The sequence below is a fragment of the Panthera onca genome, chromosome F1 (assembly GCF_046562875.1).
Source record: "Panthera onca isolate mPanOnc1 chromosome F1, mPanOnc1 haplotype 2, whole genome shotgun sequence".
In the NCBI taxonomy this organism is placed as follows: domain Eukaryota; kingdom Metazoa; phylum Chordata; class Mammalia; order Carnivora; family Felidae; genus Panthera; species Panthera onca.
The window spans coordinates 4833730-4857231 of NC_138355.1; the positions used below are offsets into that span (position 1 = coordinate 4833730).

General features: G+C 44.9%; 1 protein-coding gene across 13 annotated transcripts in view; it reads right to left on the reverse strand.

The window, feature by feature from the left end:
- ENAH (ENAH actin regulator) overlaps positions 1–23502 on the reverse strand; it is a 136406-nt gene that overhangs the window by 68674 nt on the left and 44230 nt on the right. For 12 of the 13 annotated variants that reach the window (XM_078440789.2, XM_078440799.2, XM_078440798.2 and 9 more), the window contains exon 2: positions 226–391. In XM_078440789.2, the coding sequence (XP_078296915.2) occupies positions 226–391 (166 nt within the window). Of the gene's footprint in view, positions 1–225; positions 392–23502 lie in introns of those variants that run through there. The other variant, XM_078440792.2, reaches the window with a different exon arrangement.

Below are 23502 nucleotides of genomic sequence, written 5' to 3' on the forward strand. Positions count from 1 at the left end.
AGATCTAACGAATGTTCATAATTTAAAGTCATATTTGTATTTTTGTACAGTTAGCTCTAAATCCTCACCCATCCAAGGTGGACAGGGCGGGAAGGCAACCCCATCCCAGTTTTCCCACACGGAAGAGGCTGACTGTAGTTGCCAAGAGCTCCTTCAGGGTGCCGACTACTTTACAGTCCTTCTGTAATTCTACACAACTTTCACTAGAAGGTAAGAGACCCTTACCTGATGGTCCTGAATCTTCCTGCCCACCACTCTGAACGTGTTGTTGCCTGTATGGTGATATATGTGAACTCTGCTGAACCCCGTTGAGCCACCAGCTGGCACCCACTTCTTGTTGGCATCATCATAAACCATCACAGCAGCTCTTGCCTGACAAATACTCTGTTCACTGTAAAAAATAAAACATGCAAACTTAAGACATTTAAAATATGCTAAGTTTCCCATTCAGCTCTACAAACCAGAGTGAGCCCACAATTAGTGCCTCACTGGCTGCTAGAACAACGGGGAACATGACAGAGGCTTCCTGCCTCAATGGGTAGAGTCTAAGGGGGCAAAAGAGACCAAAAACTGAAGTGTAGTGTGGGACCAGCGGGAAGTCAGGATCCACGAAGAGCACATAGATAAGAAACACAAGAAATGTTTTCTAATCTAATACACTGAGTATCTAATACATTCGTCAAACTGAACACAACCACAGATATAAATTAACCGTCATCGTTCAACTGCACGTATGTTTATAATACTGGTGACCTGTGATTACCAACTCTTTACTGGAAAGGTGATTCTTACCATCGGGCTTGCTGCAAGGCCAACGTAACAAACTCTGACCACTTCCCTCCGGTCCGTGAGATATGGAGTGGCCACTAACAATCAACTGATGGCAATGTGACTTAAGTCCTTGACTCCACGTGGGCAAGACAACATCCCATGTTCATTTAAACATGTGAAGGTAAAATGAGATCCTTTCTAAAGATCCCTCGAGATTTTAGATTCTAACCCTCATAGGTAAACATTAAAGAAGAAAAGACTAATTTCCAGGAAGGATCTTTACATCTCAGTTTCATTCCCATTATTTGTTACCAAATAAGACTGAGATACACAAAATGTAGAGATGATCTTAATTTCATATTATGTACTAGGTTCATCTTTTAAATATTCTATAATACTACTGGGGAAAAAAGGGCTGCTTTGAATTTTATTACTTCATACCATATCTTATTTTTTAAAAATCCAGTACCAAGAGTGGGTAACAGAAGAAAACAGGTATGTTATGTTAGGCCACACCAATTAAAACGACTCAATCTCCACGTCCAAGACTTAGCTGATGCTTAAAGCGGAGACCAGTGGAGGTGCTCCCAGTGGCTCAGCCAACCTTACCCTTAACAAAAGTACTGCCCGTTCTACCAATTTTAGCCTCAAAGATTTTAAACAGTTATCAGTGTGGGTTCTTGGCCAATATCCTCAAAAACAAGTCACTCTCAGACCCTCCCCTCTTACTCACACCTCTGCCCCGTCCCTCAATAGCCTGTGTTTTACTCTTATCAAGTGACATGATGACAGAAGATCAGGGGAGACCCACTGGGGTGACAGCACTGAGCGATACGGTTGCTTCAGAACAGCGAGGTCATCACTATTTCTACCTTTCCATCAGAGAAACTTTACAAAAACGAACTCATAACAATACGTGTGCAGCACAAACACTGAAATAAAGCGGTACTGTCTAAACTTTCATGCTGCACTGAAATTTCTTGGTAAACTAGTTCTGGGAATAAAAACAAGTTAATTACAAAAAGTGTGAGTTATTTCTAAATGCCTAATTAAAGAGCACCTGTCAGCTCAAAAGTTGAAATCTCTTCATGGCTCACAGCAGAAATACTTGCCAAGTGACAGCATTTACAGGGCCCTGCACAAAGATTATGTGAAACAAGCTTAGGCAAAGTGCCCCTTACAGCATACAATCCAAGACACAAATCTACCATTAATCGTAAATAACAAATCTGTAAATTAATACACAACACTATTTTCCCGTTCTCAAAAATTAGTATTTCGGGACATATGTTTCCTAAGGTTCAAAATACACTATCTCCTCCAGAAGTCCCAGCGGGATCATATAAGCCAAAGCAATAAACCCCCATTTGTTGTATATTAAATCATTCCATGCCTAAAAAAAGTGTTCGTTTGTTTTTGAGTTTATTTATTTATTTTGAGATACACAGTGAGCAGGGGAGGGGCAGAGAAGGAGAGAGAGAATCCCAAGCCAGGCTCTGCGCTGACAGCAAGGATCAAACTCACAAACCGTGGATCATGACCTGAGCCAGAATTAAGAGTTGGACCCTCATTCGACTAAATCACCCAGACACTCCCCCCATCCCAATTTTTTTAATATACGTAGGAAATCTAAAAGCAAGAGATGCCCCCACTTTTACCTCCATTTTCCTTCCCCACTGCTCTAGAATGGGTTTCTGGAGACATTCCAAATACTGAAGCACACAGTTGACCAAATAGCTTTGACTAATCCTTGATTAATCAAGACACATACAAACTACTTAGCAATCAAATGTCTGATCACCTCCATTTCCCTGGGAAAGCTACAACCACAGAAACAAAGCCAGATGGACACAGCCAGGTAGCCAAGGACAAAAATGCAAAAATTAGTTGACTAGTTTCCTAATGAAGATGAAAGGAAATCTTCAAAATGAGATGTCAAAAATATAAATCCAGCTCTAAACGAAGCCAAGAAGCACCAAGAGAAGCCAAGATTAAAGAGAAGAAAAAGAAGCAGGTAACAGGAACACGGCCATGTGGCAAAGCTGTAAGGGACAGGTTATGCCCAAATAACCCTGTCGTTCTGGAAGCCACCAGGCACTCAGGGAAGCCACGGCAAGGCCCGGACAAGAAGGGATGGCGCTGGCCGCTGGAATTCTTAGTGACAAACGCAAACCAAATCTTTCCAGTTCCATTCCACAGCATTGGAGGGTCTGTCCTCACTGGACAGACGTCTCTGCCATTATAAACATCCCTTGGTCTGTGCCCCAGTTCCAGGTAAGGGGCTCCTAAAAGCCCTGGGATCTCCTGGGCGAAAGACATGTCTCTGGCCTGCTAATAGTGGCTCCATGCTTCAAGATGGAGGTTGGCTGCCAGAAATACCCAGCCTGCTTAGAGGGTTGAAATTTTCAGTTCCACCCCAGCCCCCACTTCCGGGGAAGGTAGAAGGGCCAGAGACTGACTTCACTCACCAGTGGGCAATCATGTCATCACTCACGCCTACATAACGAAGCCTCTACAAACACACCCAGACAAGCTTTACCCCGCGGTGCTGGGAGGGTGGCAAGCCGGCAGAGGGCACGGGAGCCCTGTGCCTGCCCCAGAGTGTGCACTATGCAGTTTTTCCACCTGACCGCTCCTAAATTAGATCCTTTATTTAAAACAAAACAAAGAACAGTAATAGTAAGCCGAGCAGTTTTCTGACTTCTAAGAATTATTCTAGAAATTACTGAACTTGAAGGGACGTGGTGGGAACAGCAGAATCTGTGGTCAGCTAGGCGTTAAATGTGCAGGCAGCCCAAGGAGCCCACTGGCTGCCGGTCCCTGAAGTGGGGCCAGTCCTGGGGGACCGAGCCCTTAACGACGGCACCTGCGCTAACTCCAGAGGGTGTCAGAAGTGAACTGAACAGGGACACCCAGTTGGTGCTGGAAAATGGAACTGGCGGTTGGTTGATGCAAGAAGAAAACCACACAGACACCAGCTCCGATTAAAGGTGAGCATAAAACAGGCCAGTGGTACCCAGTTTTGGATTTCACGAACCCACAGACTTCAAAAATAGACCGGATGGATCTACAATCGGCTGGCAAAATTTTGGTCTACTCTCCAGGGAGGAGATGGGGGGTGGGGGCAGGGAGGAAACATCACAGCAACTTATTAAAATGAGAATATTCTGGAACTTAAACATCTCAAAATAAAAATCATGCAATGTAATAATGTAAATGTAAAATAACTAGCTTTCTATACAATTCTCTAGAACACAGTCTGTTTTTTCCCCATTTCTCCCCGGTCCAGTGAAATACTTAAAAGGGCCTACTTTCAAGTAGGACTGGCCTCAGTCACGAAAGAACTGCCTATACGTGGGTGTATATATGAGCAACGGAGAATTGACAGAAACAGAAAAATCAGATTTTTCTGATAGATGTCTAGCTTTCTCTAGGATTTTAGCTGAGAAAACGAGTAAACTTCCAAATTGCTGAAATTATATACATATGTGTGGTTTTTCAGGGAAAAGTGAAAGATTTAAGTACCAAAGCTACCGAAGAGTCAAAAAAAAAAAAAAAAAAAAATTAAGAAGATGAAGATCTAAACAAAAGCAAGGCAAAAGAGACAAAAATTTTATGGCCCTTCTAATACCATTCTATCCGTGTTATACTAAGCCTCTAAAATAAACACCTAGTCGAAGTCAACATTCTGAGTCAGTAAAGGAACTGCACATAAGATTAATATTAATTAATATTTTACTAAGCTACAGTTTTGTGAAGATCAAGCACTAAATTAGTTATAAATAAAAATTTCAGGGGCGCCTGGGTGGCTCAGTCTGTTAAGTGGCCGACTTCGGCTCAGGTCACGATCTCGCGGTCCGTGAGTTCGAGCCCCGCGTCGGGCTCTGTGCTGACAGCTCAGAGCCTGGAGCCTGTTTCAGATTCTGTGTCTCCCTCTCTCTGCCCCTCCCCTGTTCATGCTCGGTCTCTCTCTGTCTCAAAAATAAAAAATAAACGTTAAAAAAAAATTTAAAAAAAATAAAAATAAAAATAAATAAAAAATAAAAAATAAAAACCATGGTATAAAAACCATGACACTACATTACAATTTTGTGGCTTCACCAGGTAATTCATTTCTGAATACAGCCGAATTTCTGGGACGAAACTACATGATGGTAGAGAAGGCATGCCAAATTCTATTCTCATAGGTCCCAGGGTTTAAACAGCAGACTAAGGACTGCTGGGTTACTCTCCTACACACCACTTACTGAGGTTGCAATAAAGCCCAATTTTGAAAACAGCAACTTCTCAAAGACACCACTCGTTAGTCATTAACTTGTCGATAAAGCATGACTATGACAGTGCCTCGCACACAGTAGGCGCTCTTTGAGTGCCTAATCAGTGCAGTTTCACCCAACAAAATCCTACTCCTCAAGGCCTGAATCAAGTATCATCCCTTCTGAGAAGTGTTTCTGGGGTCCCAATGAGCTGCCGTAGCATTCGGTGATCTTTCAACGAGGACGACTCTCTGAGATGTTTGAGCCACAAGAGGGGGCCGGGATTTTACTTGAGGCCTTTAAGCAGAACATGACTTCCGTTTTTAAAAGCGGACCAGAGCTACTGTGTCAAGAAAGAGTTCAGGAAGGTGACAGGAACTCAAGACACTCAGGCTGGCATGAAGACCAGTGCGGGCCATGCGCGTGGGGAGGCGCGGGGAGGGCAGCACGCGAACCCAGGCCGGAAGCGCACCAGACGAGTCTGCTGCTAGGAGATGGCAGGAGGGGGGGGACAAGCAGAGGCAGGAAGAGATAATGGACAATACCCAGCATTTTACAGATAAGGAGTATGGGGCGCAACGCCATGTGCATATCACTATTGAAAGTCATGGTCTCAATTCACTTATTTATTTTTACACACATATAAACGTGCCTTCCGCACCCCTGAAATCCCCAATGTGCAACACAGAGCCTAACCCGTGGTTAGGCTATACTATACAACCTCTACTATACAACCAACCTCTTAGAGAAAGAGAATTAGCACCTGGTCTGTTGTGATACTGAGTCATTCCATGAACTAAGATGACAGTAATTCAGAAGATAAAATATTAAAACAGAAATTACACCAAAAGTTGCAAATTTTTAAGACAGGATTTCCCATCTTCTGCTCTGATGTCAATCTTTTTGCTCAAGCCTGCAATTCTATAACATGTCAAGCATTAAAGAGGCTGAAAGCAAAACAATGTTAGATTTCAATTCAATTCCACAAACACCGTTCACGCCTATATTGCACAGCTCCTCGGGCACAGAGTAAAACGGAACTAGGCCATCTCAGTTATAAAAGATGATGCACTCCGGCTGGAAGAACACCTGTGTGATGTTAAGCACCAGCAGAATCACGAGAGTGCTTTTTCTCTTGGCTCCCCACTCCAGGATCCAGCAGCCCTGCAAACGCATGGGTCATTCCAGAATCCTCCCTACCCTCATCCGCCCAGGCACTCAACTCGGCACCAAGGCCTGCCAATTCTACTTCCTAATGAACTTCTAAATTCTTTAGCTCCCTTTGCTCACAGTGCTCAGAAGCTCTGGGCCCTCCCCAGTTTCTCAGCAGTCTCCTAACTGGTATTTCTGACTGCATCTTACTCCCTCCTCCAACGCTTCTGCAGGGGCATTTTGCTAAGTGAAGCCTGATCGTGTCACTCTTCAGGTTAAGACATTCCAAAGACTCATTTCAGGACAGACTCTGGCTTCCTAACGTGGCAGACAAGGCCCACGGTGATTTGACCTCGGTGTTCCTCAACATCCTTTCTTTGTTTCAAATATGTATTGATGGCACCTGGGTGGCTCAGTCGGTTAAGCATCCGACTCTTGATTTCAGCTCAGGTCATGATCTCAAGGTTTGTGAGTTTGAGCCCCACATCTGGCTGTGCTGACAGTGCAGAGCCTGCTTCAGATCCTGTCTCCCTCTTTCTCTGCCCCTCTCCCGCTCACATACACACACACACACACACACACACATACACACACACACACACACACTCTCTCTCTCTCTTAAAAATAAACATTTTAAAAAATACAAATTAAAAAATATGTAAAGTAAAATTAAAAATGTTTAAACACACATAGGTATTAGGCATGTAAAATGTGCCAGGCACCACTCCACCACCCTAGTGCTGGGGACACACCTATGTTCACAACAGTCCACCCCCAACAGCACAGTGACCATGATGCCATCCTTGTCCATATATCCACACCCTGCACCTGCCTGTCCCGTTACCTACCTGCACGTTGACTCTTCCCAAATGCCTTCTGCCTAGTACTCAGCTGGCCCCCCAATTTTAGACACAACTGTCACATCCTCTTGAAAGTTTTTCCTGCCCCCCCACCCCCACAAAAGGAGTTCACCCATTCTGTTCTCACAACCCACTATGTGCACCACCTCTCCACCAACATCGTACTAAACCCCTGAAGGGCAAGCATTGTATCTTTTCACCTCTCCTAGTTAAGATCTGTTAAAAACAGTGACTTGAAAAGTAGTGACAGACAGTAATTGAAAAACGTAAAAAAAAAAAAAAAAAAAATGTAAGTTTGGGTAAGAGCCCCGAAGTATGCGAGGGAAAGCCCCCTTTTTTTACTTTCAATACCCATATGGACAACCTACCAAGCCCTCTGCTTTCTGGCTGTAAAACCTATCATCAGGGGCGCCTGGGTGGCGCAGTCGGTTAAGCGTCCGACTTCAGCCAGGTCACGATCTCGCAGTCCGTGAGTTCGAGCCCCGCGTCAGGCTCTGTGCTGACGGCTCGGAGCCTGGAGCCTGTTTCCGATTCTGTGTCTCCCTCTCTCTCTGCCCCTCCCCCGTTCATGCTCTGTCTCTCTCTGTCCCAAAAATAAATAAAAAAACGTTGAAAAAAAAATTAAAAAAAAAAAAAAAAAAACCTATCATCAGCACTCAAAAGCCAGAGCCGGGAGGCTCCCCACACCCCACTCTCTTCTCCCAGCAGTTGCCTTGTGTCCTGATCAGGAGTCAGCTGTGTTTGTGCCCAAATGTAGCCGTTCCGACTGTATTTGTCTCGCGATTGTGCAACTGATTAAGCTGCCACCGTGCGAGTACATAGAAATCCTACCAAATTAGGTTGAGCGTTGCGGAAAGTCTCTGTCAAGGTCTGAATCACTCCAACAGCTGTGAGGCACGTTATCAAGGGCGGAGGGCTCACCCGGGTCTGGCAGGGTTCACATTCAGAACACTTCACGTGCACCCCAGTTCTCTCCCACCTTCCAGAAACCAAAGCTGAAACGCACGATAGAACACAGGTGTGCCTTAGGAAAAAAAAAATAATGTAGAATTCTCACCACCAGACCAACATGAAAAGCTTAAGAGAAAAAGGGTACAGAATTAACACGTACGTTATAAGGTAGACTAAGACGTTTAAAGGCACGTATTATTTTTAAGGACGCCACACTTCAACTAGTTCGGTTACCCAACCATTACCATTACCACCAGGGCAGGTCACCCTGGGCTCGAGAGCTTAGGGCACAGTTAGGAAATGCTAAATAAGCTTTTCTCCTTCACGAAAAACTTGCTAAGATTCAGGGGGAGAGCTGCCTGCTAGTAACAGTCAGGTGCCACTGTCACAGCTGTGACACTGAGGGACACGTGAGAGATGTCAATGCCACTGACAGAGACAAAATAAAGGCAGCAATCCGTTTTCTGCAAGGCAAGAAAACCGTCTGGGAGGCAGCGGATCCAAGTACGTAGAAAAGCAAACCCTCTCGAGAAGACCACACAGTTGTACATCTTTCTAAGAAATGCCAAGGTTAAAAAAGCAAGTAAAAACACCAGTGTGTCACTACTAAACTCTTTGTCCCACAGCACGCGAGAAGCACACGTGCAATCTGGTGTAATAACTGACCCAGTCACCAAGGAAAACGACCAGTACATCTAAGGCAAGATAGCATGTGTTAGAAAATGTTTGAGCAAATCTGTTGGGTATTCCTGTAGGCTGAAAAAAAATCTCTTAAAATAGGGAGAAATCATTAGGTTGGGTAAAATGCAGAAGTACCTGAAAGGGGGCACTTACTTACACATGCGGTCATGCGTTTTCAGGAATAATGAGGATGGTCTTTATAGCCACCTTTATGTACTACCTGGCTTCCACCATGACCGCCTCCTACTTGAATTAAGTACAAAAAAGAGCTCGACTCCATCCATAGCGCCCCTGGAGAGGGAGGAGTGACAGAGCAAACGAAAAGGCACAATCGTGGTGTTCTCGAGAACACGAGAACGGGAGTTTGTGGGGAGAGAAGAAAAGGGGGTCATGCCGGGCAGGAAGCAGCAGGAGCAGTGAGGTGATGGGGACCTCTCAAGGGCCACCCAGACTGGGCACGGATGGAAGCAGATCTGGCCTCACCACCAAAGAGCACAGGGAAACTCAAGCCCGCCCCTCCTCCCCCACCCCCGCCTCTTCTGGGGCACCCAAGAAGACTAGGTAACAAAAGTAAAGCAAATGTTTTGTTTTCTTTTTTTATCGTGGGGCGGGGAGAAGCAGAGAGAGAGAGAGAGAGAGAGAGAGAGAGAGAGAGAGAGAATCCCAAGCAGGCTCTCAAGCCCAACATGAGGCTCGATCCCACGACCCTGAGATTATGACTTGAGCAAAATCAAGAATCAGACACTTAACTGACCGAGCCACCCAGGTGTCCCAAGCAAATGTTACTTTTATAAAAATATTAAAACCAACTGCATCAGAAGACTGCACTCTACAACTATCCATGGACAAACTTATTTTCAGAGCCTATGTTTTAACATATGACTTAACTGCATGCACAAAAATCCTAACAGAATGAAGGAAAATATATTAACAGGTTACTCCCCATAGTACCTTGTACAGACAGACACACCCCCTCTAAAAGTCATAGTATGGGACGCCTGGGTGGCTCAGCCAGTTGAGTGTCCAACTTCAGCTCAGGCCCACTTGGGATCCTCTGTCCCCCTGGCTCTCTGCCCCTCCCCTGCTTGCACTCTGTCAAAAATAAATAAAACTTCTAAAAAAATAAAAATAAAAAATAATAAAAGTCATAGTCATAAGAATCCAAATCTCTTTACATTATCGAAGACCTAAAACCCAGAAACACTTCAGTGACACAGGTATTTAATTACTGAGCCAGTGTTGTGAAGAAAACGATGCTAACAAAAATACGAATATATGAATACAGCACTAGGTGCCACACGCTACTCTACGTACTTTGCCTTTATTAATCCATTTATTTGCCAACCTTCTTTGGTAGGTATTTGTCAATATCCCCATTGTACAGACAGGAAACTGAGACAGAAAGGGCGTTCAGAGCTGCCAGTCTGCTTCAGAGTACGGGCTCATGGCCACTCTACCTGAATAACAGAGTCTTTCAATTCTATTAGTCGCACAAAACTACCTCTTCAAAGTTTTCTGCTGTTTCCACATTACATTTTATGTAATGTTTTATTTGAAGCTAGGGGAAGGGAATCCACATACAACTGACCCTTGAACACAGGGGCTTCAATCGTGTGGGGATTTTCTGATACATGACGATCCGTCCTGTAAACATATTTTCCTTATGATTTCCCTAACATTTCCTTCTCTCTAGCCTACTTAGTGGTAAGAATAAAGCATATAACACATATATAACATATAAAATATGTACTAATCAACTGTTCATGTTATTTGTCAGGTTTCCCAGTAAACAGGAGGCTATAATAGTTGAGGGTTTTGGAGTCAGAAGTTGTACGCGGATTTTTGACTACACGAGGAGGGTCCGGTGCCCCTAACCCCTGTGCTGTTCAAGGTCAACTGTATATACAAGGGAATATTACTTAGTCTTAAAAAGGAATGAAATCTTGACACGCACTACAACATGGATGAACCTTGAAGACGTCATGCTGAGTGAAATAAGTGAGACCCAAAAGTACAAATACTGTGTGACTGACTCCATTTACGCAAGGCACCCGAAGTGGTCAAATTCACAGAAAGGAGAACAGTGGCTGCCAGGAGCTGAAGGGAGGGACGGATGAGGACTGATTATTCAATGCGCCAAAGTTCAGTTTGGGATGATAACCAAGTTCTGGAAACAGGTGGCAGTGACGGGTACATAATAATATGAATATACTTAAGGCCACTGAATACACACCTAAAAATTACAAAAATAGTAAATTTAGTTATATATATTTTACCACAATGAAAACTATATACATAATAGTTTTAAATATTTTTAAAATGTAAGAAAGTATTTCTGTCCAGCAAAGAATGAAACTATGTTCACCTCACTTGCATTTGGTTAAAGGTTGTATTAACACAAGTTTAAAAAACTTAATTTTACTAAAGAAAACGGATGACATCTTACAGAACTAACCTAACTTGTTATAATAAAAACTTTAAGGTTTGTTATGGTCCTTTGTTTGAGATACTCCACTGCTCTGACTTGTTTCTAAGACATCTCTTTGGGTTGTTACTGACAAGCCACTTCTTCCTTCTTCTAAACTTTGGCTGTAAAATCTCACTCCCATGTATTTCTGGCCCCCGCAAGGACTAGAAAGAGGGTTCCCAATGATCCCTGCCCTCCTGGTACTCACACCATCGTGTAATCTTCTCCCACCGCACGTGGGCAGGACCCAGAGACCTGCTTCCATTCTACGGCAGAAGTTATGGAATATCATTCCCAAGATCAATTTACAAAGACAGTGGCTTCCGCCTGAGGAAAAGGCCCACATGACAAGGCCACCTGGCAGGAAGGAACTGACCCCCGCCTCAGTCCGACAGCCCACCAGCAACTGAATCCAACCAATAACTCTGTGAAGGGGCCTCGAAGCAGGTCCTCCAGCGGTGACTTTGGCTGGGACTGTAGCCTTGGCCAGCATCTCAACAGCACTTGCTGAGAAAGCCGTACTCAGATTCCCGATCCACAGAAACTGTGTGATAACAAATGTGTATTGTTTTAAGTCATTATGTTTTGCTGTAGTTTTACCGTACGGCCATGAATTACTTCACCACCTGGACCGATACCCTCTCGTCTGTCCCTAAGACCTTAAACTTTTTCCCCCGTTATATTAGTTCCAGGTGTACAGACAATGATTCAATATGTGTGTATGTTGTGAAAATGATGACAATAAATCTAGTCAACATTCATCATCCTACACGGTTAAAAATATTTTTTCTTGTGATGAGAACTCTTAAGAACTTAACAAATACACAATACAGCACTGTAATGAGACTCCTTGGGGATCTCACACTCCATACACCCCATGGCACTTCGCACGTGACACACACACAGGGTGCATATTCTCTAGGCAGGCACCCACCTTTATGAATTGAACTTGCGGTTTCAAAGATCAATTTCCAAGATACCAGCGAACCTAAAACCTCATTAATAGCATGAGAGCTGACAAAAAGTATATACATTTAGAAACAGTCACAGAAGGGGGAAATATGTGGAAACACTTCCCTGGGCAACATATACCTCCGCTATCCTGGCAAATCCTCCCGTTAACAAGAAATTTTTCTCGGAACCACTGATCAGAGATGATTTCACCTGTTTCCCGAGGGGTTTAGCCTCACATTATTTTCACCAGGTTATAGGGCAAAAAACAGCCACCCTACTTCCAAGCACTGCCTGAGTTAAAAATATCAAAGGGGCGCCCGGCCGCCTCAGTTAGTAGAATGTGTGACTCTTGATTTCAGGGTTGTGAGTTCGAGCCCCATTTTGGGTGTAGAGATTACCTAAAAAAATAAAATCTTCTAAAAAATTTTTATAAAGACCATATACAGATGATTTTAGCTATAAAGACATCAGAGAGGACCAAGTTAGGACTGACTTAGAAGTAAAAACAGATGTGGGGCAGGGGAGGCTGGGGTTTCACTTATATCCTTCATATTCTCACTTTGGTAGGTTATTAACCTCCTGAGGTAATAATTCAGTGAACACGTGTGACAACAAACCAAAAGACAAGTGCCACATGCGATCAAGAGAGAAAAACTGAAGAATGCTGTAGGATCTCAACCTTTCCCCCCCAAAAAAGTCTGTGCCAGGAGGGTCTGCTTCTGGCCCAAGTAGTGGCCTCGTGGACTTTTTTCCAAATGAGCCTCCTATAGATAAAACTCTAAACTCTGGGTAAAAGGTACAGAACGACTATCTGAAAGTGCTGAAGAATGACTGGAAGGCAATCAGCTCTGGTAAAAACAAACAATACAGGAAGAGATCCCTGATTTTACAGCTTCAGCCCAAGGACAGGCCCAGAGTCTGTGCTACAGGCAGAACAGCCCTAACAGAAAACCCTGTGTTTCTAGCTTCAAGAACCAACAGATAATGCTGAGGGCAACCCAAGGTGCTGGAAAATTGAGAGGATAACTGTAGGGGAACAAAGAGGGGGTGCACGGTCTAACTCTCTTGGCGACCCCTAAAATGATGCATGTGCGGGAACTTTCTGAGTAACCTCTCCAAGGCTAAAAGACCAACTAAAACACGAGTGGCTGCCCGCCTGCTCTAACGAGGTCACCACCAGTCCGCAGATCACTGTAAGGGAAGTCACGGGCTCCAGAGTACATCACCGACCAGGCCCCTAACTCAATGAAGTACTGAGCAGCATCAGAGGAGAGACAGAGACCAGAGCCTCGCCACAAGATGAAGGTGAGCAGCGCTGGACTGAAGGCGGCTACTATCTCCATGTTCAAGGATAGAACTGAAATGAGAAGACAGGAAAGAACAGGTGAGAAATTTTTAAACACCAAATGAAATCTCTATTATTGAAAATATGTAGTTTTCCTTACTATTGAAGATTAAAATTCTCTGGATGGGCTTAACGGAATGGAGATGGCAGATGAAAGAATTGGTGAACTTTACCAAGTATCAATAGAAATTACCCAATCTAAAGATGAGAAAAAAAAAAAGACTGGGGAAAAGATGAACCTTTAGGGTGGTACCAGCAGGTCTAACTTACGTGCAAGAAGAGTCTGGAACCAAAACAAAAACAAGTGTAAAAGATGTGGGAATAACCACAGGCAGGCATATGGTAGCCCAAGATAAAGAGAAACGCTTGAAACACCAGAAAAAAAATGAAACATTACATATAATTCAGATGACCATGGACTTTTCTTCAGAAACAACTGGGACCAGAGGACAGAAAAACATGAATGTCAATCCATACCTCGTGCCACCAAAAAAATTAATTCAAGATGTATCATCGACTCAAACAAACAAGCTCAACATAGAAAGGTTTTAGATGGAAACAGAGTGTCCAGTGAACTGGGGACAGGCGAAGTTTCAGCAAAAACCATGGAAGAAAAAAGTCGGCAAGTTAAAATTTACTCCCATCCAAACACACACCTTTAAGAAAATGCACACGTATGAACACTAACTAGATCTCAGTAAAGCTATCACAGAAAGAAAGGAAGGAGGGAGGAAAGCAAGGCTCAGAGGAGGAAAAATCAGCAAAACATAAGCCTGACATGTATCCAGGTTCTATTTTTAAAACTCCTGCAACTAAATACAGATCCTCCACCCACTTATGACGGGATGAGGTTATTACGTCCTGATAATGATATTTTTTAAGTCAAAATGCACCTAGCACACTCAGCCTACGGAACATCCCGCGTGGCCCCGCCCACCGCGCACGTGCTCAGAACACTGACACTAGCCTACGGGTGGGCCAAATCCTCCAACACAAAGCCCGTTTGACAACAAAGCGTCGAGTATCTCACGTAGTTTACTGAACGCCGTACAAAAAGTGAGGCCCAGCACGGCTGTGTGGATACAGCATGGCTGCGTCCATCGTTTGCCCCCCGACGGTGTAGCTGCAGGGGAGCTCCAGGCCGCTGCCCAGCACCGCCAGAGAGCAGCCCTGCACGCCGCCGGCCTGGGAAAAGATCAAGATTCAAAGCTACAAGTACGTTTTCCGGCCACTGTAAAGCCAGAAAGTCCTCGGCTGAACCACTGGAAGTCAGAAACCGTATGCAATTAAAGGACAGATAACCCATCAAATATTGGGCAAATAACTGGAACAGATAGAACATGATATATAAACGTGATAAACATGATGTAAACATGATATATAAACGGTCAGGAAATCCACAGAAAAGGGCTAAACATCATTAGTCCTCAGGGAAACACAAATGGAAATCACAATGAGATACCACCGCCCACCCGCCCCCGAATAGCTACCATGCGGCCCGACCGTGGCCTTCACACACGAATGCCTCGGGAACTCCGAAAGGCCATGCGGCACCTGCTCACAGAGCTCAACACGTGTCTACCCTCTGACCCTACAATCCCAATGCTAGGTGACGCCAAGACCTGGAAAGTGCCCGGATATCCCGCAACAGGAAAACGGTAACTGTGGTGCATTCACACAATGCCGTGTCACCGAGCAGGAAAGGCCGATACCTGCAACAACGCAGGTGAATGGCACACGCATCCGCTGTGAAGGAAGACTTACACACGGGGACGCATTTTGTGACTGCTAACAAATGACGCTCTGGAACGGGAAACGCTCGATAGCAGAAATAAATCAGAACAGCGGTTACCTGTGCAGGAGAGGGACGAGAGTGGGGATGACATGGGAAGGGACCTCAAGGAACGCTGCCTTCTGCCTCCCAGCATGTTCTGCGTCTGTCAAAACTCTCCCAACAGTTTTGCCACAAGAGGAAGAAAAACTATTGCTGGACCCTGGTTAATGATACACATACTGAAGTCCTTGAGCAGTACGCTAGCAACTAGTGACATACATCTAAATAAGCAATTTATACACACACGTATAAGTGGATAGATATGTGATAAATACAGGAAAAGATGAATGGACAGACAGGTGGCTGCCGGAGACAGGAGGTTGGGAGGGGTGAGATATGGCGGGGGTCAAAAGGTACAGCCTTGCAGTTATAAAGAAGTCCCAGCATGACAAATATAGTTAATAACGTATTGTGCACCTGAACGTGGGCAAGACAGGAGATCTTAAAGTTCTCACCACAAGAAAAAATATTTATAACTGTGCATAGTGACAGATGTTAACTAGACTTCCTATGGTGATCGTCTCACGGTATAAACATCCATCAAATCATTATATGCTGTTCACATGAAACCAGTATGTCAATTGTATCTCAATTAAAGAAGAAAAAAGATATAACCACATGTAATTTTTCTTCACATTTGTGCCAAAATCCAGTAAGCATATACATTTCATACTGCTGAAATTAAAATCCCAAACAATGTTAAAAAAACATTAACGGAATCTGGATTGTGGGTGTACTTATTTTCACTGAACAATTCTTTCAACTGTTTCGTACGTTTGAAATTTCTCACGACAAACTTTTGGGTAAGGGGGTTAACCCAGGGCTCATGCCTGTGCAGCATTCTCTGTAAAGGAGCTAATTATGCACACACTTCATACCCATAATGACAATTATGTGACACGGTACGTCTTAAAATCTTTGTTAACATAAAGAAAAGACAAAAGACTGGCATGCTTTATTTCTCCATATCCATTCAAATAAGAATTCTAAAAGTTTTAAACGGGATCAGTTTAGAAACAATGTGTAGATGAAAATAGTCTGGCAGCAGTATAATGACTGGTCCCCTCCCCTGTTCTCACTACACACACACACACACACACACACACACACACACACACACACACACCCGTGGAGACAGTTTCAGCAGTAGCTGTGAGTAAGCACCATATAGGTATTTACAGCCTATACTTCTCTCCTCAGCTCCAAACCCACATGGACGACTGCCTAGTATGTCCCCAACAAACCTCAGAACACCCCCTCTTTGCTTTCCCCACCCTAAGTGCTCCTCCCTCTATTCCATCCCAGCTGACGGACACCGAAGACCCCCTGCAGTCCGGCCCCAGCTAGAAAGAGCAGGGCTGCTCCAACGGCCATCTCTGCATTGGCCAGCGCCACCCAAGTGTCTCTCCCGGCCCCTCCTCCTTCGGCCAGGCAGCCATGGAGTTGGCGCATCCTTGTCTCCTGCTGCTGCGGGGCTCCATGTCTGCCTCCCGGCCCAGCATCAGCACGCCCTGGACAAGGACAGGCCTCCAAACACTACCTGCAAGACGGAACGTGCCACTTTGCTCCCTAGGAGACTTTAGTTAAGAGTATTTTAAGCAGGACTTTTACAAAAGAGAGCCACATTTCTGCTGGTTTAACTAATGTCACTTTCAGGTAAACTGTTGAAGACGGTTCATTCACATAACCACACCACTTCTGTAGTTAAGACCAGATGACACTGAGATCTTAGATTTCCTCATTACAGAACTACCGCTAAGTATACGTTACCAAAACCATCGCTACACAAACCATATCGTTCTTCCTCACAGAGCCCGCAGTTAACAAGGCTTCCGATTTCCTTCCGAAATCGTAACATCAGTGGCAAACTGTAGGGAGCGGGTGTCTTCAGATGCACAGAGCATGGGTGTGAACCTCGCTGCCAGCTCTGAGGACTCCATTCACACAACTGTGGACCCAAACACGTTATTTAGCCTCTCAGAGCCTCCGCCTCCACATTTCTAAAGTGAAATCATAGTAGTACCCACCTCGTAGAACGGTTCTGAGAATGAAACCATGTGCGTCAAGCACTTCAAGGGCCTGGCACACGGGGACTACTCCGTAACACCATCCGTTATTAGAACTGCAGCAACGGCACTGTGGCAAAGGAGGATAGCAACTCGACGGGGTTCCAGAATCACAGGTGAGCGCAACACGACCAAACTGCCCCCGTGCACCCTTCACATGTGACGTGCCGACGACCTGAACACCCACCGCGGGCGTGGAGCCGTCCTCCGACAGGTGCAAAATCGGGACTTCCCACTCTGCCGGTGTGGGCGTGCGTGAACGGAGCCCGGCCAACTTCCTACCATCTGTGATCACCGGGGCCTTCCTTGTCTCTGCTCATCCCGGGGCTGCTGTTTTATGGGCAGCTACCAAGGCTGGGCGGCCACTTATAGGGCCGGGACTTCACGATGGCCCTGAAGCGTCGCACCCTTGTTTCTATTTACGTGATCGGCCACCGTGTGTGACTCAGCCAGGGTTATGGGTGCTCTGGGTCCTAAGAAGGTGCTTTTTGTTAACGTTTAATATTTGAATTAAAAGTCAACTCAAAACTAGACGTATGTCCACATGACACCGTAGTACCTCAGATACTTGGTCAAACTAAATGGATTACGACCTGATGCTGCTCCCGCTGGCAGATGGCCTCCTGAGCCTGCTTCTCTCATCATCCTAAGGAAACCCTCAATTTTCCCAGAGTATTTCTTGAACGTTCATATGCGCCAGCTGCCGACTCCTGCTCAAAACTATTTCCTATGTTGCGAAATTCTGGCCTGAATTCTGGCCTGTCCTCTGCAGCTGGGAAAGCACGTCCTCACCGCTTTCCCGTGTAAGGCTCCTGCATACGCACCAGGAGTCCGGGCCCTAAACGCGACACACCAGACCACTTGGCACGGTTAGCTAGATCAGGCAAGGTCGGCACGCTTCAGTTCTGCGAACCAGACCACGGGACTGCACATAGCAGGAACAACAGAAACGGCTATCCGAGGATTATGTGAGACGGCACACAGCGGACCTTCAATAACGTACACCAGTCTGCGAGCCCTGGAGAGCCCACGGCAAACACATTTCTTGCAAGTTTCATGTTTCATATTAAACCTTAATGAGTATTCTGCAATTCACTCCATTATCCAACCTGTTTTATTTTAATATGATGCTCCCCCAAAAGCCTTTCGATAAAACTGACCTCCAGGTAAGTACGCCACATTCATCTTGCATACCATGGCCTGTCCCCGCGAGGGTAGGAGAGCGCCCGCACAAAAGTCATGTGACTGTCACTGACAACAGAGTATCATGACAGAAGCAAAGAGGGATTCAGGAGTCACTAGCACGATGTTTTGTTCACACACTTCAGCGGTGTGTTCAGAGAGGAATTACAGCACCGCAGGATCGAAGAGAATCACTGGCCATAATCTGAACAACAGCGGCCCACTTGTACCACGCGTCCTCAGCCCGATACGAACTGCATGCCGTTCAAGAGATTTGGGCATGTTTTGTCCTGTGCTTCCACAAAATGTTGAAACAAGGTGGAATGGTAACTATTACGTGTTTAAAAAGAAGGTGCTGGACAAAAAGGCCTCAGTGCTGTGCTTTTCTGATACTACTGGCAAAGCGGAGTTATATTACAATCAGTGGTTTCTTTTTTTATAATTTTACAGTGTTTATTTTTGAGAGAGAAACAGAAAGAACACAAGTGAGGGAGGGGCAGAGACAGAGGGAGACACAGAATCCGAAGCAGGCTCCAGGCTGTCAGCACAGAGCCCGACGTGGGGCTCGAATTCACGAACCGTGAGATCACTACCTGAGCTGACGTCGGCCGCTTAACCGACTGAGCCCCCCAGGCACCCCAACAGTCAATGGTTTCTTTGCAGGCAAGACTGTTTACTGGCACCTGCCAAAGTGGTAACCTAGTTACGCACCTTGCCTGGTATCAGCTGTAAAAATTCTCTTTGGTCTACATTAAGAAGCTGAAAGGAGTATGTGCACAATAAAAGTTCAGGTGAGACAGGGGCGCCTGGGCAGCTCAGTCGGTTCAGCCTCCGACTCTTGATTTCAGCTCAGGTCATGATCTCATGGTTCATGAGATTGAGCCCCATGCTGGGCTCTGAGCTGACAGTGAGGAGCCTGCTTGGGATTCTCTCTCTCTCTCTCTCTCTCTCTCTCTCTCTCTGTCCCTCCCCTGCCCACTTGCTCACTCTCAAATAAGTAAACATTAAAAAAAAAAAAAAAAGTACAAGTAAGGCTAGGAATAGAAAGATAATTCTGTCATCTTGAGAACCAAACACACTGCTTCTCTGGAATCTTGACCTGAGCCAAAATCAAGAGTCAGAACCTCCACTGACTGAGCCCCCCAGGCGCCCCCTCACCGACGACACTTTCAAGCACAGCACAGAATCTGTTTCTGGGATTTCTTCAATGAAATCCCATCATCACAATCTACTAAACCTCGTCATGCCCACGGAGGCACCAGTCTCTCTTTTCTCTGTTCCGTTCAGCATGCTATTTACTGCCGGCCGTGCGGAAGCGGAAAGCCTTCCTCATCTCATCATCTCGTTAGTTGTTACCGCTCAGTCTCCTCTCCCCGTTCACATCCACTGGGCCGCCCTTCCAGCAGGCCTGCAGGGGCCACAGAAGTCAGTCTAGGAATAATCCTACCACCGATGATTCCCACTGTGTTACAATGATTCTTTGACCCGAAGGGGTGGCAGGGCAGCGGGGTGTCCTGGCAGCACCTCTATCCACAATGTTAATACATGAAGCATAGTCAAGTGTTTGCCGAATGTCAAATGAGCAAATGAATTTACCATGCCCACGTGAAACACTGGACAACCACTATTTTAATCTTCTCAGACTTTACAAAATTAGAGATCAACTTTCACAGAAATAACCTACAACTCCGTATTTGAAATCAAGGGAAAATGCACTATCCAAACATCCAGAATTGATACAATTTAGGAAAAACAGGCATATAGAAAACTCAACATTTACAGTATCAGGTCTATGCCACTGAAGCTTGGGAGCAACTCACTCTTAAAACTACCACACTAATCATGGCACAAAGATTCAAACTAAGTATTTCTACTCATCAGATCACGAGTCACATCTTGACACGAGTAGGTGGCCGATCTTACTTTACTCCCAGCAAAATTAGGGGAAGGTACTCCCGGCTCCCCAACAGTCTCCGAATCACGAAACGTGCTCTGTCATGACAAATGGGTACCTAAAATACCACACACTACCCAGAACATTCTAATGTATGATGTTTCTGCCACGTTCTCGTCTGTTAGCTTAATCTTTTCCATGTGTGGCAGCTGACTACCAACTGGCACAGGTCCCAAACCCTGATCTTATTCCTCTGTCATTCACAGCATCTCCAAGCACAGCTGTGGGATTTTCATAGTACATCTAAAAATATAAAGTTCAAACATTAAATGAATTTCATCTAGCATTTAGGAATATCACTGAACCTAATTCACGTTAAAGTAATTTAGCAGAAGGCAGCATTCAAAATGATGCATAATCCAATTCATAAAAAATAAAAATGTTTTGGGCCATATTTTAATTTTAGAAGTGTCCTCTTTTTTCTTCAAGATACGTAATGCCTGCATCTAACTGCACTTAGAGTAATCGTTTTATTATTATTTCCCTTCTAAAGAGGATATTCTTTTTGGCTAAAAATTTAGAAACTATAGCTTCCTCAGTATCCTGATATAATTCTCGGCCCTCCCGCAACTGTAAGGGAGAAAGACTTTTCTGAAGCCGGCTTACTTCGTCTTTGCTCCAATGACCTCATAAGCCACTTAAACTGCAAAAGGTTCGTGTCACCTTTTAATACTGTTATTCTGCAAGTCCCATCGCTAGTGAGACAGACAGATGGCTCCATCTCACACGAAGTACTCCTTATTGAAAAACCCAATATTCAGATACTTTTCTCCCCTCGGTGACCATCACAACAGGGACTTACACTTAGGTGTAACCCAGCAAACCTGTCCGACTGGTCCCTCGACCAGTCAGCCCCTGGGCTGGATCAGCAGGGGGTCCAGGGGGCTCAGGGGCACTTCAGCTCTCTCTGGGCTATGATTTCCTGATCTCTATAACAGAAGGACTCCTGAAGTCACCCAAGTCGTATCACAAAATAGCAGGACCACACACAGCCCTAGTGATGCTGTCCATACAGCTGCAGACTAAGACGGGGCCGGGAGGGGGCAGATCTGGCTTCAAATGAAGCTTTTTCAAAAAGTTTAACTATTTATCAAGTAGCACTTAAATTCTACTACAAGAACAAAGACTACACATAGTCTTGTCCAATTATTAAGCCTGAAATGAGTGATTTAGCCTGTTATGCTACTCTAAATTAGTTACGACAATTTCCAGGAAATTTAACTTACTTGGTCTAGGATTAGAGTTAAAAACTGGATCTACTAGACAGACAGCCATTTCTCTTCAAAAGCCACTAAATAAAAACATAGGCAGGTGATCCAGATGCAACCCGGTGGCAAAGGGTTTCTCTAGCAGCCGGCAGCTGGCAGGCAACTCCTCGCACAGCTGCCACCTAAGACTGGACTCGCTCTACATGTTCTCATGAAAATGAAATACCTGACCAGTGAGAGGAACACGGCACATCAGGTGAACAAGCGCCGTAGCTGGCAGCTGGCGTGGCACCATTTCTGTCCTTTCAATGAGCACCTGGGGCACAAGACTCACGGGAACCTCCCCCCACCTTCCGTATCTCCCCTGCTTTCTCCCTCTTGAAAAAGACCAGAGCAGCTCTCCAGTCACACCCTGGACACCACCCCTACCCACAGCAACCACTCGTGTGTGCTTCTGGTCCGCAAAAGAGCAAAGATTCTCCCAGGGACGCATGACAGTGTGAATCTTTACCCAGAGAGACTCTGTTTTGTAAAGGTAGTGCCCCGGGACCAGCTTAACCCTGAAACCCAGCCTGTCACCCAAGCTGGAGGACGCTATACAGAATAATCTGTCTTCGTCCAACAGGTCAAGGACCTGTTCCATGTTAGAAGACATGTGACAAGGAAACCCCGCATGCCATCTGGGTGGACCCCTTTGCTACCCTAAATCTGAACACATTTTCATAAACGACTCATAAGGCCTACAAGGTATGTTCTAAGATCATAGTCTGTGGCAACCCAGATCTAAAGTTAAGCTGTTTAACTTTTTGTTTAAATCTTTTTAATCGGTGGCATAAAGAGTTTCCCTCTATTTAATGTTTTTTACAAGTACGGTATCAGCATTATCTAGTTCTATGCTTCCAAATGACCTTAACCTTCACAAACCTCTGCAAGGTCAATGTCTTGATGGCTTTTTAAAGACACGGTAGCAGCTGCGAAGGACTGAGGGAACCTACCACAGAGCGTGCAGCTGGACCCAAACCCCTCACACAGAGTTTACTACAGCCACATTCCGGGCAGGGCAGTTAAGAGAGAAGGAAGGTGTTTACCTTACAAGAGCATTCCTGTGCTCTACTCCCCAAGTACCGAAACTTTATTTTTAATGATTAATCATTTAAAAAGAGACTATAAAACATACCATCTCCTGCTGCCGTCTAAGAAAAACCTACACAAAAGCACATACATCAGCAGGAGCTTCAACGGGAGAAGGGAGGCCTCACCAAGACCATCAGGTGTAATAAGGTACTTGTCTCATTAGAGAAGATACAGTCTTTGGTAAATTTTTAAAACCAACGAAAGTAAACAAACATACACGTTTTAAGAGCCAATGGCACTCACTCGTGGGCACACAAAGTATAACTTTCAAACCAAAGGGGAAAAGTCCACCTATCCAGTGGAAGGCGGGAAGAGTAGAGAGGGGTGAAAAAGAATAAAAGCAAAGAAAATTAAAGACAAAGGCTGGAAAAGCAGTCTTAATACCCAATAAAATATAAAGCAAAATACAGAGGCATGGCAGTTAACAGAATAAAAAGATAACTGACAGAAAACTACCATCTTAACTGTGATAATAATGTTTGATTCAAGCAAAAATCAGTGGATGCCAAACACTGACATGGAGATGCTGGCCATTCGTTCCGTCTCAAAGCATCACCCCACAGACTTATTAATAATAACAGAGCGTCACGGAGGCCTTTGTAACAAAGAGACGTGATGCACGCGCACCATGTCAACAAAATGATCAAACCTAACATCCCAGAACTGGAGAAAAAGGTCATCACGGGG